Genomic DNA, 14,276 nt, shown 5'->3' with positions numbered 1-14,276 from the left:
GGTACAAAGCGGCGTGATGGAAGCGCAACAGCATGCACAGAACTCGGTGTGTGGTATCCTTCGATAAAGTGCGTTCTACCCATCCAAGAAGCGCAGCAGCATACGAAGTGTCTCATCGGCCTGTTCTCGCTGGGCTCCCGTCTGAGGCTGACCCTGAAACACCGCTCCATTTTGCTGGTACGACTCGCCACCCGCGTTCCCACCAAACATGAGGCTGTTCCAAGGCGCCGCTGTCGTCCCGCCCCCACCCATGCTCCAATCCATCGTGCCCGCCGTTCCCTCGCCGGCAGCGGCAGCAGCACTCGCAATCACATCCAACCCCTCGCGGTCGAAGTTGGCAAACACCGCGTTGTCCGTAGCAGCGCTGGTGGGCCAGCGCTGTTGCGTGGGGTTCGAGGGCGCAGATGGATTGCCCGAATAGAACGGGTCGGCGCTGTTGGCCAGCAGTGTAAAGTTGGTAAACTGAGCAAAGCCGTTGAGGGACGGATCTTGACCGCTGTTGACGGAGGGTGGGTTGGAAGCTGTCGCAGCGCCATTGAAGAGCGAGGTCTGCCCGGCAGGAACGCTGTCTGTCGCCTCTCCAGCGCTCTTCACCCCACCCTCGGGACGGTTCGGCGCGGCGTGCGTAGGTGCAGCGTTCTTCGGCCGCAACAGACTCTCCAAATAAATCGCGATATGAAGCACCGTATCGTCCTCCCTGATGCTCGCACGTCGAAACGCCGCACTCGCCTGATCGATCAACTGGATGTTGCTCCTCAAATACCCGGGTCCCAACGGCGGTTGACTCTTGACCGTCGCCAAGCTGCACAGCAACACGGCAGCATGCGTGGTGCTCGCAATCGTCGCATCCGGTGCACTCAACAGTCGTTCCGGTGGCAACGCACATACCACCTCCAAACACCCCCTCGCCCCCTCCACGCACGGCCAGAACGCGGGCATCGCCATAAGGTTCACCATCCCCGGCTCCAATCCACTCGACAACCCGGACTTGCCAGAGATCGATCCCCCATCCTCCTTTTCCCGCGTCGTCGAACGTCGATGATGATTACGCACGATCTCTTGGTGTTCCTGCAACGCCGCTTGTTTGAGGCTGGATTTGAGGACGAGCGAAGAGATGTACGTTTTGATGTTGTTCTTCCAGAGTTGGAGGCAGAGGCGTTGGAAACGTCGTTCGTAGGCTTCGGGCGTGTCGGCGTCCTCGTCCATGTCTTCGCGCAGACCGAGCGCCTCGTGCCATCGCGCACTCCACTCGTACAGGTCGGAGAGGAACGCAGGCATCATGATTGAGGGACCGTCGCTCGTTGCCGACGTGAGCGCTTCGATGCGGTCGTACAGCTCAACGTACTTGCCTTGGATGCGTCGCATGTCCGCCGAGGCACACACAAAGGCATCGGTGGGAACACTCCCGTCGTGCTTCCACCACGTCTGGCAGCGTCGAATCAGGACGTTGTCGGAGCTGATCGAGTGCGTAGTGATCTTATTCGATATTTGCTGCGACTTGTCCTGCACAAAGAGCATAAGGAAGGTGCGCTGGCGGTTGCGGAAGCGTCGCTGGACGGCTTCGTAGCGCTTCAGACCCGCAGAGTCGAGATTGGACGAATTGGGCTTGACACAGTTGGGCATCTCGGCATGCAATTGGATGTCCATCGCGAGTCGAAAGGCGTAGCCCACCTGGATGACCGACAGGCCGTCGTCGAGGGGTTTGAAGCTGGCAAGGATGAAGAAGGCTTGGCAGCAGAGCACTGTGCGGTCACCTTCGACGAATGCGCGCGCGGCGTGGTTGCGCGCAAGCTCGTGAATGCGGCGGCGAATGTCGCGTGCGTATGCGTTGGCGGCTGAGGGCGTGCGATCGGTGTGCGGGGATGGGTACGCAAGATCCCAAGCTGACTCCGGGACGTGCTCGTCGCGCTGCTGGCGGACGATCAGATGGTGTGCCGCTGGCTTCTTGGAATAGCGTGAGCCGACGTAGAGCAATACGGTGTAGAGGAACGAGGATCGTTTGCGAACAAAGTCGTGCGTGTGGAGCGACGGATCGAACACGCCGCTCCACGCATTGCAGTGGTGCATGAAAAGATCGAAAAGCGCGCGAGCTGCGGGTTCGGTGAGGATGTCCTCCGTGATGGGATCGTGAAGCTGCGGCTGCGTAGCCTGTGCGGCTAGCGGATTGCGGTCGTCGGCGAGAACGCCAGGGGTCTCGCAGTCGGGCCGGTCGGACACCTCGAACGGCTTGAGCATGACTCGTAGTGTGAGCGGCTGCTCGGCGACCAGCTCGAAGCTCTCGTTGACTGCGTTGGTGTCAGCAGCGGTGGTCGCGCCAGGAGGCGGAGGTGTTGCACCGACATCGCTGTTGGCATCGTCGTCGTTGCCATTGGCGATCTCGCTGTTGGTCACGAGGGTATAAGGTGCTCCTCGTCTTCTTTCCAATGATCGCATGGCTTGCTGCATGGCCTGGGTCATGCGATTGACGTCGACACCAAACAGATTCTTGGGATCGAGGGCGGAGCGAGTATCTGTCTGCGGAGCGAATGCTGAGAGGGGCTGCTTTCGAGAAAAGAAGGCGGCCGATGGCGAGGCGACGCGACGAGAATCGTCATCGACGTCCATACTGTTGTACGTGTTGCCGAGCTCTTGCTCTCCCGAGTAGGGAGGAGCGGGAAAGGCGCTGTCGGGTGCAGAGCTCCAGCGCACGCCTGGCGAAGCAGCCGAAGACGAAGCAACAGCTCTTGTCGAGTTGGAGGCGGAGACCGACTTGCGTGCGCTAGGACGCTCAGGGACAGGTGATGCGTTGGTTGCATACGCCGCTTCTGCCAACAAGGTGAGATCGCGACCTTGAAGCTTGCTCTTTGGTTTCCTGCCACGCTTGTGCTGGACGAACAAGCATTCGAAGTTGAAGCGCTGGCAGCGCTGACAATCCTCCGAGTCGTCGGATGGCAAACATCGCACCTTGGCAAGCCGGCATTCGAGGCAGGCCTGACCACCCCTCGGCTTCTCGCCAGGCGTACCCCCTTGTTCTTTCTTGACCGTCGGCGTGGATGAGGGGTCCGAGGCATCGTCTGCTCTTGCCGAACCTGGCGCGTCCATCTTTGCTGAAGCACGCTGTTGTGGCGAAGTAATCGAGGCCAGATCACTCTGAAGATCCGACAGGTGCGATGCGTCGAGAGCAGCTAGAGCGCGTGCTGTCTTTGCTGATGATTGAGCGGAGGTGGAAGCAGTCTGAGTGTGATACTGCGTAGGCGATCTCGAACGGTAGTAGTGGGACGCAGATGGGGAAGGTGCGTCGTCATTCCTGGCGGAGGAGGCTGTGTAGGGACGCGACGAGGTGTGTCCTAGACTAGAGTAGGAGTACGATGTTGGTCGAGGAGCTGCAAGCGAGTGAGGCCGCAACGAAGGTGAAGCAATGGGATCTATAGAGGGCGAGCCTCGCAGACCACTGGTAGCATACGGTGATCGTGCTTGTCGTGGAGAGAGAGCAGAGTCGATGTCGTGGTCCCTCCTGTCAGGCGAGGTAGAGCGTCTGCGTTTGGTTACGCGCGAGTCGGTGATGGACGGAGGAGAAGCCATGGCGAAGAAAGTCGAGACGGCTACGTGCCTCGTCGAGTCACTGATTGCTTGAGGATGGTGATGACGACGAGATGCAAAGCTGCGGATGGCATTCTTCCACGCCAAAAAAAACCGCGGCTTTTGGGAGTCACACGGGGCTTTACACGGCAGTCGCTCGGCCTTTTCGCGCCCCTTTTTCCAAGTGCCCTTTTGAAGTCACAAACTTGGCTGAGTCGACTTGGATCTGAGCCTCCAAGACGGAGCGCAGCTGGACCCTGACTGACGCTGACTCTTCTCAGAAGGAAACGGCCCTTTGCAGCTTCTGACCACCTCACAGGGCTCAAAGCATCACTGCCATGGGCCGTCGTTGCCATGGTCACAACACGCAAGCGATCAAAAAGCGGCCAAGCTACCGCTGAGGCGGATCAGCTGCTCAGCGGACCGTCCACGAAGCGCAGGAGCCATCTCACAGCAAAGGGGCATAGCAACGACATCGTCAACCTATGGCAGGAAGGCGTAGCTGTCGCAGACCTCATCGGGGATGTGATCGATTACGAATGCGCGCCGGAATCATCTTTGTCCATCGACGCCCCAGTGAGATGCTACTCGATCGGCTCATCGATGGGCAAGCGTTACTCGACATACCGCTGTCTCATGCAAGAATCGCAGTTCCGCTACAGAAGTTCCTTTGGCGGTCACAAGTCGTGCGTCAATGCCCTTGCCATTTCCAGAGGCCAAGGTCGCTATCTAGCCAGTGGAGGCGACGGAAAGGAGATCCACATCAACGACCTCTTCGTAGACCTGCGAGATGGCGCCCAAAAGGTACCGATCGCGATCCTCAATGGCCATGAGTCCAACATCTTCTCCATCGACTGGTCTGCCGAGAACAGGTATCTGTTCAGTACGGGAAACGATAGTCAAGTCTTAGTATACGACGTAGAGCACTCTCAGATGCCAACACGCGGTGCGGCACCAACAGAGCCTCAAATGCGGTCCCTCTTCGGGTCGATAGGTGGTCATGACGACAGTGTACCTGAGCTCTCGGCCCATCCCACAAACCCATATCTGCTGCTGAGCTGCGACGACAGTGGTACTCTCAAGCTTTTGGACATTCGTTTGCCCCATGATAGCGTTGGCGCGGCTCGTTCCGACATCGCCGCTGGATTCTCTTCCGTAAAATGGAATCCGAGCGCTTCCGACGGCAACACCTTCGCAGCAGCAACCTGTGGCCGTCTCACCGGCAGCACACGGCTGTACGATGTCCGACAGTGCTTCTCGGGCGACACGAATCGACCCCTCACAAGCAAGGATGCGGTGCTCAACTTTCACACGAATCTGCTGCAGAACTCCTCGACAAGGGGATTGGTTGGTGCTGCTGCGGAGACCAACAGTCTCTGCTTCGACCCGCAAGGCCGATTCCTGGCCTCGAGCATTTCGCGGTACCATCCGACGATCTACGCGGTCAATGATCCGGACCCTCTGGCGACGCTCCAAAGCACTGTTGTTGAGGAGAGGATCGACGATGGCTATTGCCAATGGCTGGGTTTACCAGCTGGATCTCCCGCTGCTCCCAAGAAGCTCTCCTCGTGCTGTACCATCAAGCACGGCTCCTTTGGCTTGGAATCGCACACAGGCAGGCTGCACTATGCGATTGGAAGCGACGATTTCCGCGCGTACATCTTCGAGATTCCAGATAGAGCTGTGCTCGAGCGTCAACGCGAGTTCATCACCCGCGAGGCTTGGTTGCACTCGACCTCTCAGCTGCATCGGGAAGCAGCACCGAGATCTCAGCGACAAGCTTCGCAGCCAAAAGAAGCGAGCGACGATATGGACAGCGACACGGACAGCATCACCGAAGACCAGATTGATCGTGAATCGGAAGTAGCGTATTGCGCGGGCAGCCTTCAACGAGGCAATAGCATCGTTCGTCCCGCTAGAATCCAGCAACAGGCCTACGTACTCTGCGGTGGACGCAGCATCCTCAACACGGCACTGATCCATCCCACCATGCCGTTGGTTTTTACGAGTGGCATCACCTCGGACATCGGGATCCATTCGGCTGCGCCTCTGCATGCGAAAGATCTGTACACGGAGCACACCTTTGACTCGGATGGCGACGTCAGAGTTGGCGGAACTCGACCGCGTATGCTGCTCCAACCCAAGCTCAAGTTCTACAGGAACTCGGACTCGGAACTCTCCTCGAACGAGAGCGGCGACGAAGACGAGGACGAGGACGATGAAGAGGAAGGATCGGGATCTTCTCTGGCCGAAAACGAGGAACCGATAGGGCATGAAGATAGCAGCGATGACCCTCAGCACAGCCTGCGAGATGACCTTCGAGAAGCAGAGCGCGATGCAAGCGACTCAGGTCAAGCAACGAGAGCTGCCGAACAGAGCAACCGCGAGGAGCAGCCTTCGGGCACAGTCGAAGACTTCCTTGCCAACATGCGTACGGATCCTCTCTTCAGCACCGCCAGCACGCTCGACTACCAATACGACCGGCACATCGGGACCTACTCGCTTTCTCACTTGTCCCCTGGCGTTGTGTCGGCCGACTCTTCGTCACCGCCTTCCTCGGCGCCGACCGTTGCTTCCGTCTCCGACGCTGGCGAAGGTGCCAACACGGACGTCACCTCTGAAGGCTCCCATAGCACGGACGACAACGAGAATCTGGATGACGACGACGACGACGACCTTGAAGACGATTCCGACATCGACTGGACGGATTTCCGCTACCAAAACGACGGTTATGGCGACCCGGACCTTCTCGACTACGAATACCAAGAGCGATTGGACGACGATCTTCGCCACGCTTTCCAGCCCGAAGACGAATTTAAAGACTCGCGTCATGGCGAGATGTGGGCGATGGTCAGAGCGATGCGCTACTCGGACCGGGAGCAGAAGCGCATGCGACTGTTTGACGATCTGCTCAATCAGGACGAAAAGACGCACTTGACTGCCGAGTTTCGCAAGATCCCAAAAGTCACAGAAGCGGTCGATGGGCAACCTTGGCGCTGATCAGCAATGAAAAGTCGACTCGAAACACTCTCGAAGCCATTCCTACGTGTTGTTGTGTGCGAGTGTCCCGATGGGATGCGGCAACTCATGAAGGGATGCGGTATACATCTGAAAGCCACCCCCAACCCTAACGTACCCAACACCCAACGTACCACATCCAAAGCAGTTTCTACAGTTCGAACCAACTCCAGGACTTGCTCCTCAAAGATTCGCTCTCTGCCGAAACCAACTCTCAGCCTGTTGCTTGTTAATGTCATGTCTCATCGTGGCACAGTGTCGTGCTCTCCTTCAGCTGGATACTCCACAGAATGCCAAAAGTAAGAACGAATAGGGTCGTACAGTATCATTGCATTGGTGTCATTACATGGTCGTCAAGGCTGAAATCAGTCTCGATAGTACTCGAACTGGAACTGAGATGGTCGTTGGCCTGGTTGCGGTCCTTGAAGGTGCTGCGGCCGTTGCGGGTATTGCTGCTGTGGGTATTGCTGTTGTGGGTATGGTGCAGCTCGCGTGTCGCGTGGGTACTGCGAGTGAGGTGGCTGCGGGTGTGGGTATCCAGATGGCGCCGGTGCAGGGTATCCTCTTGGAGGTGGTTGTGCGTACTGAGGCTGGCTGTGGGCTTGAGCTCGCTGCTGCTCCAACTGTGCGCTGAACTGCGGTGGTGGTGGAGGTCGATATTGCTGCTGCTGCGAACGTCTCCCTTGTGGCGGCACGTCGTACGTCTGACTGCCCCGCTGCGGCATCGGCACGTATCCTTGACTCGGGTGAGGAGGCAGCATCGCAGGTCTTGGCCCGCTCGTCATTGGCGCAAACGAGTGTCTCTGCACAGGTACGCCGCGAACTGATCCAGCACCCATCTGAGGCGGAGGCGGAGCGAACCCGCGGCGGACCGACCCGTAGTAGTCGCTCAACGGCACATTCGCCGGCAACGACGCGCGCACGACAGCCTCGCGAGGCACGATGTTGCCCACCTCGAACGACGTCGACATTGTCGACCGAGTTTGGGTGGTGATCGCGCTTGCTGGTGGGCCGATTACACGACGTCGCTCTGGCATTGGCGGACTGCGTACTGTGGGCTGGTCGACGGTGTGCCGCCCAGCAGCGACGTACGGCCCATCACCAGGCATAGCGACCGAGGCAAGCTTGGAAGGTGCGGGGATGTCCAGCTTTCCTTCTCTCAGGATCGATTTTGGCGCTGGTCCGTCCAATCGCTGCTGCTGCTCGCGCTGCTGCTGTGTGTCATTGCTTCGAGCTTGCGCCTGAGTTTCAGCCTCCGCCTTCTCCTGTGCTGCCTGAGCTGCTTTGGCTTGCACCAGGGACATGCCTCCGACAGTAATAATGTTCTTGCCGCTCGGGACCTTGGCTGTCGTGCTGCCGGAAGAAGCCTCGGCCGGATGCTTGGTGGGCTTGCTCTGGTTGGCCCATCGCAGCGAGCCGTCGCCCGCATCAGCGCTCTGACTGGGCTGACCTCGATGCTGAGGTCGAGCATCGTTCGACGGGGCGCTGTTGCGCGCGTTTGCGGAGTCAACCGACTTGGTAGGAGCCGAGGAAGCGGCCGGAATGGGCTGAGGTACGTCTCCTTCCTTGCCGTAAGGGAAGCGGGCAGGTGACAGTGGTGATGGCAGCACGAGGTTGAACATCTTACCCTTTGGACCGACTGCCGGCGGCAGGACCTTTGCTGGCGCCGCTTCGACTGCGCTGAGGTCGTTCGGCTCGGCCACCGGCTGCGCGACAAGCGCATCTGCAAACACGATCGGATGCTTCGCGGTCGAGGCAATGTTGGACAGAATCTGGGCCGACGATGAAGGCAGCGGAGGCGGCGCTTCTATCGTAACAGGACGACTCGAAGCGGTGTTTCCAGTGCTAGCCCGTCTCGCAGATGCAGCAAGCGACGAGGTGCGTGGTGTGCGTGGCGGTCGAATGGGCGCTTCTACGGAACGTCTTGCCGGATTGCTCCCGGAGACACCTCTGTCCTTTCGCACTGAGAGCGGTGCTGTTCCATCACCCACCGGCTGCGAGCCCTCTCTCCTAGGAACGAGGACCGAAGATGTCGGCAGCGGTTGAGACGTCGACGAAGCGAGCAGCGACTCACGAACCTCGTCGCGGGTGAGCGAGCTGAACGAGTCGCGCGATGTCTGGATGAAGCGTGTCAACGGTGACTTGTCGTGCGGGCTGAACGAGTTGGTGCTGTCGACGCTTCCGCCTCCGCTGTGAGCGATGCGTGGAGCGTCCGTCTGCAGCTTGAGTACCGGGAGCGCTGTTTGCGAGCGAGAGGGGTCGCTAGGAGCTGCGGGCTGCTCACGAGGAGGTGTCTGGGTGCCCCATGATCCCGCCCTGACCTCTCGCATCACAGCAGGAGGCGCTGCGTCGAATGGCTCCTTCTCGTCGTCGTCACCATGACCAAGCGCAGAAGGCTCACGGCTACCGAGATAGGACATGCGGTCCCAGTAGTTGCGCCACCACCCGGTCCCTGCGTCATCGACATCGAGAGAGCGAGGGACAGCATCGGCGCCGTAAGCGTTGCCTGGGCTTAGGTAGTCGCCAGCGCCGATAGTTGATTTGACCGTTGCTGATTGCTGCTGAGGGTGCCCGTCTCCGCTGACGGCATTGCTCCACCCCAGCCAGGACGCGATGCCACCAGCACCGACGCCAGGTACCGTCGTCGATGGCTGTCGTGCATGTGCTACCTCCTCATCCACAGCAACGACGCTGTACTCGTGTTCCCTCTTCGCAATCGTTGGTGTCTCGTGGTCGTACGTGAGGGAGGGCACGTTGGCGAGCTGAATCGTCGCAGTGTGGTATTGGATGCTCTCTGGGTAGTCGTCCTTGGAGGGTGACTCGAGATTCTTGGTGCTTCTGAGGTCCTTGTGCTGGTGCATCAGTCCGGCGCGCTCATACCTGCTGTCGTCGTAGCCATAATCGTGATCCTCAGCGCCAACGATCGACTGGTCGACCACCTGCAGATCAAGCTCTGCAACAAGCCTTTGCAGCTCGGCGGTCCTCTCTGCGTGCGAGTCTCCCGACGCATTCATCTGCAAGTTGCTCACCGATCGAATGTCCGATCTGCCAGATGGACGAGGTAGCGATGTGTACGTGTCGACAGAGTGGGAGAAGGCGAGTTTGCTGCTTCCCAGCGCTGAGTCGGTGTTGGTGCGCGACTGACCTCCTCCCCGAGCATGATCCTTGTTCTTCCAAAACGTCGGCAAGGCGGCTTTCTCCATGTCGATCTCGGTTTCGAGGTTGGCGGTCCGCTCCTTGCCGAGGGCCTTGAGCAGATGCTGATGTCGCTTGGCGCGCAGGCCCTCTGCGAGCGTGTACTCTCTGCCCTTGGAGCGGGCAGCCATGTACCGAGAGCTCTCCTTCATCTCAAAGAACCAGTCGCGGTAATCGAGCGAATCGAGCAGTGCCCGCCCGCGCCTCGTCGTACGCGAAGGATCCTCGGGTTGATAGGGCAGATAGCTGAACGCCTTGATGTGAACAAAGCCGATGATAAGCATCTCGAAGCAGCTGAGCAGGGCATTGATGCCGGCCTGGATCTGCTCAGCCGTGAAATACTCGGTCTCCTTGATGACGTTGAAGCTCACGAGGAAGGAGAGCATCGTGTCCTGCCAAAAGGTAAGAAAAACGATGGTTTTGACGGCGAGGAACTTGAGGATGGGCTTGTACGGATCGACGAGCTTGCGGATGGGCATGTAGAGCTGGATGAGGCAGTACATGGCGACGGTGACCGAGACACTGATGAAGAAAGCACACCAGACGTGCGTAAACCAGGGCATCCAGCTGTGGAGACAGTAGTAGCCAAAGTACTCGGTGCCAACGGCGATAAAGGTGCAGAGGGGTCGGATGATGGCGTACTGCAAGACGCAGATCTTCATGAGCCAAAGGAAATGGAGACCTTCGGGCTTGTACTTCCACGAGCCCAGCGGCCAGACCCAAAATCGGTCCTCGAGCTCGATGTTGCGGAACACGGCGTGCTGCTCTGCGCGAGTGTCGCCAGTGTAGGCGAGGATGAGATAGAAGAAGGAGGTGACGAGGACAGCTTCGTAGCAGTCGCGAATGGTCTGGTAGTAGAGGGCTTCTTTGTAGAAGAGGTAGGAGAGGAACGAGACGATGGAGTAGACGGGCACCATGACGAGAAGACGGACGATGTGCCGTTGTTGTTGAGGGCATGTGTAGTAGGTGAGATGCTTCCATATGAGCCAGATCGACGAGATGGTGGCGACGAGGGTCATGAAGCCGCAAACGATCCAGCCAACATCGTGCGCCTTGAAGTCGATCTCGCCGTTCTGAAAGAAGGATTTGGGGTCGGTGGGCTTGTCCGGGATGGTGGGACAGGTCATGTTGACCATGGTGGGCGAGCTGAGAAGGCTACAGCTTGCAGCTCAGGCGAGCCGCTGCTGTAGCAAAAGATGAGGAGGGGAAAAGGGTGGGTGTTGGTTTCGGTAGACGACGAAAGGCCGGCTGTCCGAGCTGATGAGCACGTTCCGGTGGCCGGAGATGTCGTCCGATGATGATTCACGAGCAGTCCAGGTATATGTGCTCAGACATGATGGCGGGATGATGAGGGCAGGAAGAAAGCCGTCCGAGTCGATCGCAGACAATCGTGGGGCGAGCGAAGTTGGGTGCGAAATCGTGATGAGGTAGGGTGTGACTGGCGCCGAAGGTGAAATTCTGGTGATCGTGACAGCGCGGGCGTGAGATCGTGCGAGCGTGACTGTGGTCGTGTTTGTGATTGTGACTGTGATCTCGGGAGAGTCAAGGACGATGGGTCGTCAGAGTAGCTAGGTATAGAAATCAGGAATGGTGCTATCAATCTGGAACCCAGAGCAAGCGTCAATGCCAAGAGGACCGGAAGGAGAGTGCGAGGTGATGAAGAAAGGTGAAAGATTTAGGCGGCTGGCACCGCAGGCGGGTTCGTTGCGGACAGTCTGCTGCAGCTTGCGTGGGGCAGCAATGCGCCTCAAGTGTGTTCTAGAGTAACATACGTCGACTCCTAAACCCTCATGATGCATCATTGAACAATGGCGTACGACCCTCGGACCCTTCTGTTGATCTTGCAGGTGCATCCACCCACCTCCTATCGAATCGCAGTTGATCCGGCGATCACCTCTTCTCACCTATCCTCACCATGACAGCCATGCTGCTGTCACTGCTTCTCTAGATGAAGCTCACGATAGCAGGCAGAGCCCAATGCTGAACAATGAATAGCGTCGCTTCGATAGCGGAGAGTGAAAGGGCTCGCTTGATCAAAGTGGATTCTACATCTGCAGGAGTCAGGGTCCAACCAACACTTTTTCTATTGTGCCCCTGGTGGTGAACGCGAGCCAAATTCAAAGCTTCAAGCTCTTGACAGCTGTCGAGGAATAGAGTTGGAAATACAAATTCGGACAGGGGCTCCAGTCGGTGTGAAAATTGAGGAAAAATGGACAAGTCGTGCGATGTAACAGAAGAACCATTTTCTCGCGATGTAACAAACATAGAAAATTTAAGGCTCATCGGGATCATCACATCGATTGCCTCGACGGCCTTGTCGGTGTTCCGACTTCGTTGGATTCAACGTTCACCATCCTCTTCCGCATCAAGCAAGCATGGTGACGATCGAGCGATACAAACGAATTTTCGGGGCGCGATCAGCGACGCATCGAAGCCATGGGAAGCGGAGGCAACGTACGCCCAACACAACTTCTACTGAGCGCCATCTGGGTCCCGAATGGCGGCAATAGAAGCATTCCGTTTCCTTCCTTTGAGCCACGAATACGCCCCGACCGCCTCGGCGAACATGTGTACCACCAACGCGCCTGGACGACAACGCCTTGGGCGTCCCTTGGTGGAGCCAACAATGACTCTCCCTTTGATGGAACAAAGCGACCGTCCTTTACGCCGCATTTGCCTCACTCGGTGCTGCTGGTCCCGACGGAATTCTGAGCTGGATGACTGTCCCGTGATCGACGATCTTGCGTGCTGATGGGCACGCAAACTCCGCAAGGCCATTGCCCATGCAGAGTCTGCCATGCCATGACTTTTCAGGTACCGCCCATGAACGTGCGGGTCCTTCAGACGGCGCTTGGGAGCCGAGCCGAGCCGTCAAAAAAGCGGAGACTCAAAATGAAAGCGCAAAAGACCATCGAAAGGTGCTTTGGCGAGTGGAACGGGATGCAGCTTGCTTGCCTCTACACTGAGCTGCAGCGAATTGCTCTTCTGAACAAGTCGTTGGAGGCTAGTTCACTTTGTAGTGTCAGCTTCCCCATGTGCGTGCCAGCCGCATGTTTCACCGCCTGACAAGTCGTCCGAGTCTGGAGAGGATAAAGTTTGAATTGGGTATATGTTTCGCGCTTGCATGCAACGCGACGGTGATTCTCACGCTCTGACTTGGTATATGCGCGACGCCGGCGACTGCATGGACGGATCCTGTTCAATGGCAGAGCGCCTCTGCTACGCCATCTACGCTCAGAGATGGCAGCTGCAGCCCGTTGACCCCGATGGACCTGACACGCCACCGATTCATTTGTGCAGAGGTAAAGCGGCACGCCACCTTTTTTGGTTGTCATCCGTTGTTGGCGTTGCTGGACGTCAACGCCTGATGGGCAAAGAAGGCAGCCGCGGGGACGTTCATGGCGGAGATGGCAAAGCTGCTGCCCGACTGGCCTGTGTAACGCGAGCCACCCTGGAAATCATCTCGACGCGTACGCCTTTGATGCTTGCCTCTAAGCGAAACCTAAAAGTGGCAGGCACCAGGGCAGTGGCTGTTGGTCTCGTCCAAACCTTTTTCTTCTCAAGGATTTTCCCAGCTCGGAGCTGCAAAAGATGCGCGTCAAAAGAGACACAATCGAGCCCCTCTTCCCCCCGTCTCCGTCGAAATGAACTGTCATGCAGGAGGAGCAAAGCGTCGCATCAAGGTCTCGCTTGCGCTTGCCACTCGCGAGCAAACAGACCAATCGCCAAGCGAGTCCAAGTGTTGTTCTGTCCCGCTCAACAGTCGGCTGCCCAGCTTGAGTGACGTCTCGATAGGGCCCCTTTCGAGGTCTCGAGGCCCACTCTGACCGGGGGAAACTCATCAAGCTGTGACCGCGACGAGGAGTCGAGTCGTCGGCCTGGTTCATACGACGGCGCGGGAAACGGACGAGTTCCGAAGGCTCACAAAGAGGCTTGCGGAACAGGGTTCAGACCGCGGCGAAGACAGGGTCGAGGTTTCGGCGAATGTCTCAGGTGTGGGTTTGGGCAGTTCACCGCCAAGGTGCGCGCCTTGTACCTACTCTGTACCTCTGCAGCCTACTGTATCCCTTCCCGCGACGCGAGATGGATCGCTGATGCCTCTTCGCTTGAGGTCGTGCCTGCGTATTTGTCTGCGGGTGTCGGCTCACGTCGGCCATCAGGGCTCGTTGACCGCTCTGATACTCACACATGGGCAGTCAAAATCAACGTCGACTGTTCTGAGGTTCGACTTGCATTGCGCTCAAGTCAGCTCTCTTGTCATGTTGGATCTTCGCGCGTCGCTCCACTGGACGGCAAAGTGGCTCTGCATGGCGCTCTGACGACGTTCCAACGCTATCGAACGGTGCAAGGGCATCTTGGCACGGACCTAGGCTTTGTACGAGGCTCGCACATGATTGGCAGCTCTTCACAGGCGAGAGACAGAAAAGAAATGAGTTTCAATCCTTTCTCCCACGTTGCTCGACCCCCAAATTGAATTTTTATTGGGCTTGACAAGCGGTTGACAG

At 58.0% G+C, this 14,276-nt stretch overlaps 3 protein-coding genes across 3 annotated transcripts; 1 reads left to right on the top strand and 2 right to left on the bottom strand.

Annotated features, from left to right (window-relative positions):
• Positions 1-75: 75 nt before the first annotated feature.
• Positions 76-3,561, bottom strand: PSEUBRA_006387 (Zn(2)-C6 fungal-type DNA-binding domain protein; the record flags this gene model as incomplete). Its single annotated transcript, XM_016439699.2, has 1 exon — positions 76-3,561. One exon carries the CDS (start codon positions 3,559-3,561, stop codon positions 76-78), a length of 3,486 nt encoding a protein of 1,161 aa, XP_016289617.2.
• A 351-nt stretch (positions 3,562-3,912) lies between these two features.
• On the top strand, positions 3,913-6,558 carry PSEUBRA_006386 (WD40 repeat; the record flags this gene model as incomplete). Its single annotated transcript, XM_059465773.1, has 1 exon — positions 3,913-6,558. The coding sequence occupies one exon, from the start codon at positions 3,913-3,915 to the stop codon at positions 6,556-6,558; it is 2,646 nt and encodes an 881-aa protein (XP_059320302.1).
• A 383-nt stretch (positions 6,559-6,941) lies between these two features.
• On the bottom strand, positions 6,942-10,907 carry PSEUBRA_006385 (Organic solute transporter Ost-alpha; the record flags this gene model as incomplete). The annotated part of the gene is made up of 1 exon (XM_059465772.1): positions 6,942-10,907. One exon carries the CDS (start codon positions 10,905-10,907, stop codon positions 6,942-6,944), a length of 3,966 nt encoding a protein of 1,321 aa, XP_059320301.1.
• Positions 10,908-14,276: the final 3,369 nt, after the last annotated feature.

Source organism: Kalmanozyma brasiliensis, assembly GCF_000497045.1.
Source record: "Kalmanozyma brasiliensis GHG001 unplaced genomic scaffold PSEUBRA_SCAF9, whole genome shotgun sequence".
In the NCBI taxonomy this organism is placed as follows: Eukaryota; Fungi; Basidiomycota; class Ustilaginomycetes; order Ustilaginales; genus Kalmanozyma; species Kalmanozyma brasiliensis.
This window is presented reverse-complemented; position numbering and strand designations above follow the sequence as displayed.